At 40.8% G+C, this 9,464-nt stretch overlaps 1 protein-coding gene across 1 annotated transcript in view; it reads right to left on the bottom strand.

Annotated features, from left to right (window-relative positions):
• Nucleotides 1-39: 39 nt before the first annotated feature.
• LOC125481712 (DNA-binding protein RFX2-like) overlaps nucleotides 40-9,464 on the bottom strand; it is a gene marked incomplete at its 5' end in the record, with an annotated part of 17,127 nt that continues 7,702 nt past the window's right edge. The window contains one exon of the mRNA XM_048593602.1: nucleotides 40-738. Coding sequence (XP_048449559.1) covers nucleotides 633-738 — 106 coding nt within the window. The remainder of the gene's footprint in view (nucleotides 739-9,464) is intronic.

Below are 9,464 nucleotides of genomic sequence, written 5' to 3'. Positions count from 1 at the left end.
CAATTGGAAAAGAATAAAAGTCAGTCAAGGATTAAGATCCCAGACTGGAAAAACAGCAGATTTTAAGGGCCTAAAAGTTGAAGTGGAGTAGGTTTATTTGTTTATTGGAAACAGCTCCACACTGTTAGCACTTTACCACTCCTATTTCCCATCTGTTGACAGTACAGCATCAGAGTGGTACCTTGAAGTATGTTTCATTTGGCTCCTGCAATCTCTGGGAGAATGCCAAGGTCGTATGTACAAGTGAAACATACAAGTTAGTCTGGGTAAAAAGGTCTGGCTGACGTTGCTGTGACGACAACATTTCTGTCTTGAATGAAGAAATTTCAAGGTTTGTTTCATAACCTTGGCGCACACAGAATGATCTCTATCACAGTAAATGGTGTGGTAGCAGTGTTTAATGAGAAAGCTGTTCAGAGACTCATGCCTGATGTTCAGACGCAGCTGGTCCAAGGCTTTGATCTTGGATATCTCCAGGATACCTTGTGGTATGGCTTGTTTTGAAGAAAGGTATGAGGTTGCACAGGCTGCAAGAACAGCAAAATTCAGGTAGTCCTGCTCCATTCCCATTTCTCTTTCCAAGGCCATGATGTCCACAGGTGGAGACCCATCCCTCATAGTCCCAATCCCACTCAAATCCTGAATTGGACTCTGTTGATAGCAATATCAACTTCTTCATAGAACCTTCCTTTCGCCTCTGAACATAAATGGTCACGCAGTTGATTTACCTTGTGTGCCCTAAGAAGCAAAAGGAGAGAACACATTCCGAACCATTTTAGGGATGCTGTCATTGAGTAGAGTTTCTTCCAGTGAAGCCTACACATCAGACGAACTAGTATGTGTTTACTGCTGTTTCTGCAATAATCTACTCTTAGTGAGCTGGGATTCCTTTAGGGCAACTGTCAGTGTTCAACTGTTCAATTCTACATCAATCACCGCTGTCTTGCATGCATTATCCACCAGCTATAAGTCAACCATTGATTCTGGGCACATAGCCCTGATATTGTGACTTGCTAATTAAAAGATTGCAACAAAGAGAGGAGATGCAATAGATTTGGTCCACTTGTTGAGCAAAGACTGAGTTCCAAGCATCTAATAATATGACTGGACCATGCACCCTAACTATATGGGAGCTACTTGGACAGAGGTGAGCAATGGCTGGCCAGGAGGCAAAATGGTCCCTCCCACTGTCAGAGATAGCATGTGCTTCCTTTCCAACTGAATAGCAACAATGTTCCCATACATTGTGCTGTTACATTTGAAAAACTATAGGAAACCAAATGACAGGAAGCTGATTCAGGTCTTTCTTCATCCCTGCACAGAGACTCTCAAGTACTTTGACTTCAAGCTTACTAACTGCTACTTTCAATTATTCACCTTGCCAATCTTTGAAAGCATCACAAGAATGCAATGTCACCAGGTTGCAGTTTCTTTTGATAATAACAGTATAGTGATTGCTGCAGAATTTACATCTCCTGTTAAAGCATTCATTGAAGGATTCTGTTTGCCCCCCTTGAAAGACGGGAATAAGGACAGGTTCAAAATGCAAGAAAGAGATGGTACTAATCGAAATTTGAAGAATATCTGATTTTGTTTTCTACAACCTTCTCAGTGACTTTTTGGACAACACAAGCAGGAAGGGCCTCCATGAAGTGGCATTGCCCCTCATTTCAGCTCTGTGCACATGTATTCAACGCCATCTTGCCGCATAAGCCAAGTAGTAGCCTGGTACTATTGGTGGCTGAAGTTTGACCTTCCCCCAAGATTAAACTGCATTAAAATATTCTGTTAAAGCTTTTCAGTTACAAGTTGCAGTGGTAGGGTGTATGCGAGTGTTATGTATGGTCAGCAAAGTAAGCGGTAAAAGGCTTCATTAGAGGTTGGCATCAACCTACCATTAACCAGGTTACCAGCCATTCTATTTCATGGCTAGGATAGATGGGTCACTTACTTGACAACATAAACAGCAAGCTTGTTACATAAACCCAAAATCTGTATCTTTAATTTCTGCAGCACTGATCACTCATCCATATGCCCACTGTTTTCATAAATGTGACCATATCATTTGCTGTTTATTTTACAACACTGAAACCTGGAGTGTAACTGTTACACCCCATTCACAGGGGGATCTTGGCTCTTTCTGACAGATCATAATACATGGTTCTCCAATCTTTCAGTTGATAGGTTGAAAACAGAGTTAGACAACGCGGTATGAAACATCAAGCTGCCTAATTAGTTAAGGAGTTGGCCAATAGACAAGGGCAACAGAATGATTTCCTACTTATATTTTTATACTTGTGAAAGAAAATGAAGTAAGACATCACACACTATCCCTAATGATAGGAGTTATTTTCCTGGTTATATATTAACTGTGGGTCCAACATGGTGGTCTCCCTCGCAATTCTGAAGAAGGGTCTAGGCCCGAAACGTCAGCCTTCCTGCTGCTCTGATGCTGCTTGGCCTGCTGTGTTCATCCAGCTCTACACCTGTATATCTTCCCCTCAATCCAACCGGTTTGACTGGTTTTCCCATTTGCTAGGATGGCTAGTATTAAAAAAAAACTTCCTGTACACTTCCAACCCCATCCTGGAATGTGGCTCCCTTTGCACTACCTGTCACTATTATTGAAAGGAACCATCTTAACCTTGTGAATCTGAAAGGCACTTGATAATCTCTTCAACCTTAGGAAATAAAAAAATTGTGCATGACCCCTGTTGCTTCTAATACATGTAACTTAATCTCAATGTGGAGCAGTCCTTTGGCAGCTTAAAGCTGTGCACTTTTCTCCCCACCCACATTTATGATCTCTTACAGCTAATCAGTATCCAGCTAGGCTGTAACTTCTCAACTGTTTTCCACCACAACCTCTCTCCTTCAGGAACATCTCTACTCAAAACAAGCCCCTGACAGATTACATTCCTTCACTCCCACAGCTATTGTGTTTGGCTCAACATTTTACACTGCACCTTTAGCCTTTGGGTACAGACAGCATTATATAAATCCAAACTCATGTGAACCAGGTTAAATACACGACTTAATGTGTTTTAGATCCAAATTGGAGACAAAAGAACTGCAGATGCCAGAGATCTGAAACAAACAAAAACAGAAATTGTTGAAAAAATTCAGCAGGTCTGGCAATATATGTGAAGAAAAACTAAAGTTAACATTTGGTGTCCACTGACCCTTCTGAAGAGGCACTCGAAATTTTAACTGTTTCCTCTCCACAGATGCTGCCAGGCCTGCTGAATTTCTTCACTTATTTTGAAGATGCACAGTCTACAAATTTTTCCTCATCTTACAATCTGAACATCACTAGTAGTTTAAAAAACAAAGAACCTCATCATTGTCAAGAGTATTTAGAGAATAGATGTTTTTAAGCTAATCACTGTTACTCAGTTAAAAAACTTCAAAACTATGGGAATAAAAATGTACATATAATTTGAAAAATGGAATTAACCTACATTTTAGAAGTTAATTTGTTTATTGAAAGCTATAAAATTAGATAATACATTAAATTTGACTTTGTAGTCCCGACAGTTACAAGGTATGACATACCTTAAGGTTAATCAATTCTAACAAACAGAAACTTTACACTTCAGTGGCAAAAAAACAAGTGGCACAGATTCCAGATATGACAGAGGAAGCAGTTTGGATCCAAATGTTCCTCATCTTTGCTTCCCCACAACAGTAGGGGATGCTGTACCTTTCAAGTTGGCCAAGACCCATGCTCCAAACTCCTACTGCAATGTCAGATTATCCTCAGACCGACTCCATGTACAGATCCCACACCCATTTCAGTACTTACAAACCCTAATTTTACTGCACTACCTCAATTCCAGCAGAGATCAAAAAGATCAGGGTTTATGTGAATAAGTCAATGAAAGCAGCTTCAACTTCCTACTTTTTCAAATTGCATTCCAATTGTTTGTGAAAATACAAATGCACTTTAATTAGGAAAAGGAAGAGAGTGAAATTACATAGCATGAAAGAAAATCTGATACTTTTTTTTATAAGTAAGACATCAGTAGCACTGAATATTAGGATGCTGTGTTAGAATCATGGAATGGTGCCAAACATGAAACAAGGACCCCACAACATGATAAAATGGCTGGTATCATTCAGCTGGGCCTAAAATCAATCATTTCCTGTCAGGTGTTGGCTCATGTCAATTCTGAAAATAAACAAGCTGTGCCACAAGACCCAAATAAGAAATATCTGGGTAGCTCTTGGAATGAGTTTCATTTTGATTAGAAGGGAGTTAAGCACATCCCAAAATCCCAAGATTTCTCCCAAAAATCTAAACGAGAATCCACATAATAAAAATAAAGACCTCAATCGTATATGTAAAAGGATTTTACTTTTGTGAAATGAACTATAATAATGGTGTTACTGACACAAATCTTATGGAAATAAACAATAAAATATTCATGTTTAGAAACTAAGTCAAATGTCAGAAGACGGAAACTAAGCAGTTACGAAAGACCATGTGGATACCACTGAACACTTCGAAATATCACCATCACAAAGCAGTTTAAGTCTGAGAAACGAGAGTCAGAATGTCACCGTATAGCAGAGCTAGTAAACATAAGAGGTGGCACGGTGGCTCAGTGGTTAGCACTGCTGTCTCACAGCACTAGGCACCTGGGTTTGATTCCAGCTTTGGGCAACTGGCTGCGTGGAGTTTGTACATTCTCTTCGTGTCTGTGTCAGTTTCCTCCTACAGTCCAAAGATATGCAGGTTAGGTGGACTGGCCATGCTAAATTGCCCACATATCCAGGGATGTATGGGTTAGCCACGGGAAGTGCAGGGTTATAGGGTAGAGGGGTGAGTCTGGGTGGGATGTTCTTCGGAGAGTCGGTGCAGCCTTGTTGGGCTGAATGGCCTGTTTCCACACTGTAGGGATTTATTACAGTGATGGTCAAAATCTTTAGGGGTAGGCGATGGCGTAGTGGTATTATTGCTAGACTATTAATCTAAAGACCCATCTAATGATCTGGGGCCATGGGTTCGAATCCTGCCACAGCAGAATTTGAATTCAATAATAATCTGGAATTAAGAGTCTAATGATGACCATGAAACCATTGCCGATTGTCAGGAAAATCCATCTGGTTCAGTGATGTCCTTTTTGGGAAGGAAATCTGCCATTCTCACCTGGTTTGGCCTACATGTGACTCCAGACCCACAGCAATGGGGTTGACTCTTTGCCTCAGGGCAATTAGGGATGGGCAATAAATGCTGGTCTAGCCAGCAACACCCACATCCCATGAATGAATAAAAAAAGTTAAACTAACAAGGATGAGAAGCAGAAATTAATCATAAGTATACCTAGAGGTGAGACCAAGTGCTTCACTAGAAGACAAGACCACCCCTACTCTATTACAAACTAGTCCTGGATGGCCAAGATGGCATTACATAGAACAGAACACTCACTCAGTACTGAAACAGACCGAATTACTCTATATCAACATTTATAACCCATTTCTCATCAGCAGAACATTTTTACTTAACTTGCTTTCCCTTCAATGCATCCATAAGTTACATTCTATGAAAATAATTTTCTTCTGAATTTCCCATTTGATTTGTAGACTATTCTATATTGATGCTCTTGAGTTTTGAAATTTTCTATTTTTCTTGCCAAATTATGACACCTCACACCTATGCTGAAATGGTTTTGCCAAATAAATACCCATGCTGGAAAACTGATTTGAAGGTCTTCCTGCAGCTTGTTGCAAATTTTGTTAATTATTCACTAAATTTAGTATAGTTTGCAAATTTATAAATTATCTTCAATTTCAAAGGCTAAAGTGTCAAAATTAACAGTGAACAATGATGTCAGCATTGATCCTTCTGTGACTGCACTTTCCACCCTCTGCCTTTGACTTTGTCTTGCGGCCAGCTATCATTCGGTTATGTGCCTCCAGACTCAGCAATCTCTGACCTTATTCAATTAGTCTATTATGTGGCACATTGTCAAAAGGCCTTTTAGAAATATGAATACATTAAGTATTTTAGCATCTTCAGGATTCAACATCGAATTCAACGACTATGAACTCATGCCCCTATTTTGACTGTTTTTTTGCCATAGGCCATTTTTAAGCTAGCTCATGGTTGCATTTTCAAAACAATTGTTTACTATTCTGCCAATTACACTAAACCTGAACAAATGTTTTCTCGTTTTGCCTCACATTCCATGACATCTTTGCCATTTAGTCTATCCCGTCTTCTGCCTGATCGAAGCCCCTCCCTTTTGACAGCATAATACCCACTACATTTCGACCCTCCAATTCTGAATTTTCAACGCAATTAACAGTTTTGCTCTCCAAAGGCTGCCAGGCCTGTTGAGTATTTCCAGCATGGTGTTAAATTATATTTTGTTACCTCCAACAATAAAAGGTCAACTGAAAGCAGTTGGAGACAATTATGCAAGTTAAAACGAAACCAGCAAGTGGCAACATAGGAAATGCAGGATTGCATCAATGATGGTTCATTAATAATGCACATTTCAAAGTACAAGTTTAGTTCACAATGCTTAATCTTATCATGGCTATGTCTCAGGTATGTTTTAATAAAAGCAATATAAATGAACAGATTATGCCTCTCCGATAGGTGTCTCTCAATTATTCTAGGGAAAAGTATTGCAGGTCACATGATATACTGTTCCAGATAGGAAGTCACCAAACCCCTTTGTCAGGTTCACTTGCTTCAGATACCGAGCAGCAACTGTTCGCAGCAAAGCCTCTGGGGATCAGCCTAGAACATGTGTAGTTTGATCTCCTTACCAGAGGAAAGATATTCTTGTCATGGAAGGACTGCAGTGAAGGTTTACAGACTGATTCCTAGGACACCAAGACTGACGAATGAAGAGAGTCTGGATTGCCTCACTGAGGTTTAGGATATCGAGATTTTTTTTGGGGGTGGTCGGGGTGGGGGGGAATGGTGGCAGGAAGCAAGAGAAGTGGTGACAGACTCTGATCCAAACCCATAAACTTTGAACAAGATTAGACAGGGTAAACACAGGAAGGCTGTTCCCAACGACTGGGAAGCTCGAATTACAGTCTGAGGATATATGGGTAAACAATTTAGATTTCAGGAGAACTCTGTTCACCCAGAGTGTGGTGAGCCTGTGGAATTCTCAGCCACAGAAAGTGGCTGAGGCCAAAACATTGAATGCTTTTAAACGAGGAGTTAGATCTAGTTCTTAACACTAACAAAAACAAAATACTGGAAAAATTCAGCAAGTCATAGGGTCATAGTCGTAGAGCTGTACAGCATGTAAACATACCCAGTCCAACTCATCCATGCTGACCAGATATCTTAAATTAATCTAGTCCTATTTGCCAGCATTTGGCCCAAATTCCTCTAAACCCTTCCCATTCATGTACCCATCCAGATGCCTTTTAAAATGTTATAATTGCAGAAGTAATTGCACCACTTCTGCTGGCAGCTCATTACATACATGCACCACCCTCTGCGTGAGAAAGTTGTCCCTCAGGTCCCTTTTAAAGCCTTTCCTTCTCACCTTAAACCTATGCCTTCTAGTTTTGGACTCCACCACCCGGGAGAAAAAACCTCGGCTATTCACCCTACCCAAGCCCCTCATGATGTTATAAACTTCTAGGAGGTCACCCTTCAGCCTCCGACACTGCAGGGAAAATGATCCCTTCTGAATACTTTTAAGTTTCACAACATCCTTCCTACAGCATGGAGATCAGCCATGATCAAACTGAATAGCAGAACAGGCTCAAAGGGCTGAAAGGCCTATTCCTGCTCCTATTTTCTACATTTTTTCTGTATTCAAATAGATCATTCAACTGGCAGTACCTACAGCAGGATGCCATCACCAACATCATCTGCTCCCTTCCACTGTCAGCGTATCCAGTCCACTCCTCACTCACTACCTTCACCACCTCCCTAGTCCTAAAAACACATTCCAGGTAAAGCACCGTTTTACCTGAGCTTTTCTCAATCTAATCTACTGTATTTGTTGAATTTGTTCTGAAGAAGGAAGGGTCTAGGCCCGAAACGTCAGCCTTCCTGCTCCTCTGATACTGCTTGGCCTGCTGTGTTCATCCAGCTCTACACCTTGTTATCTACTGTATTTGTTGTTTACAATGTAGTCTCTTACATTTGGCCTCGCCAACAGAAAACTGGTGACCGCTTTGTGGAACACCTCCATTCTGTCTGTAAGAATGATCCCAACATTCTAGTTGTTAGCCATTTCAATAAGCTATCTTGCTCGCATTTTAACATTTCCGTCTGAGGCCTGCTGTAATGCAAGCTAGAGGAGCAGCACCTCATTTCCCACTTCGGCACTTTACAGCCTTCAGGCATCAACATTAAGTTCAATGACTTAACAACTTAGGGTGGGGTGGTGGGTCTGGGTGGGATGATGTTCAGAAGGTCAGTGTGGACTTAATCAGATGAAAGGCCTGCTTCCACAGTGCACTGATTCTATGGTTCTATTAACTTCACAGCATGAACACTGTCCTCCATTCCAATTGCAGTAACCACTCCTCCCCAATTTTGTTTCTTGCGCCTTCAGCAGAACTGACTTACCTTCTGCTATTCAAACCTAATCATTAACACCCATTTTGCATTCCAATCACTCCTTTACTATCAGTGGCACTCCCTTTCTTTTGCTCCGAGCACCCTTGCCATCTCACTCCTCCCTAACCCCTCCCCTTGCTGACAGCATAAAAAACCCCATTTTTCAGCCCCTTTCACTTCTGAACAGTCATATCAGACCCAGAAACATTAACTCTATTTCCCTGTTCACAGATGCTGCCAGTCCTGCCGAGTTTCTCCAAATTTTGTGGCTTTATTGGTAAAAAGTGTAGTGTTATTTGCAGCTCTTTGAAAACATGGATTTTTCAGAATTATAGAACAGTCACCAGTTTATAGGTTAAGAAATAAAGATGTGCTAGGAATTTTAGGGCAAGTGAAAACGCAACAGAGCATTGAGCTAATATATGTGGGTAGTTTGCAACACCAGAAGTAACAAATAAGGAACCCAGAAGCCAAAATAGGGAATTATGGGAAAATTCAATGTGTCAATCCATGAATTTCTTTTCTCCCGCACTGTTGAATACGTTTAATCACCAATAATTTCTGCTTCGGGATTCCCCACATCTGCTCTCAGATTGTTTGTGATTTTTAAAATGTCTAACATGAGTGAAAGATAACGAGTCTCAGGCTGTGGAGCACGGGAAGCGACAATTGCTGCCTTTCTATTCAGCAATATACTACACTGTGGGTATGAAATCAGTGACTGGGTAGCATTTATTTTTGGTGGATTGAAATGAATGAAAGGCCCAAACACAATCAGAGGCAAAATTACAAAACAATTGACTCCAGAACCATTCTATGTACATGGTTTGGTGGTGCAGGGCACTGGACAGGTGATTTTAGCATCTGAGGAATCAATAGTTCAACACTGTGTAGAGCTGGATGAACACAACAGGCC

This window comes from Rhincodon typus, unplaced genomic scaffold, assembly GCF_021869965.1.
Source record: "Rhincodon typus isolate 14 unplaced genomic scaffold, sRhiTyp1.1 hic_rhity00003239, whole genome shotgun sequence".
Lineage (NCBI taxonomy): Eukaryota > Metazoa > Chordata > Chondrichthyes > Orectolobiformes > Rhincodontidae > Rhincodon > Rhincodon typus.
The sequence above is the reverse complement of the archived record's forward strand: the minus strand, read 5'-3'. Positions and strand labels throughout refer to the sequence as shown.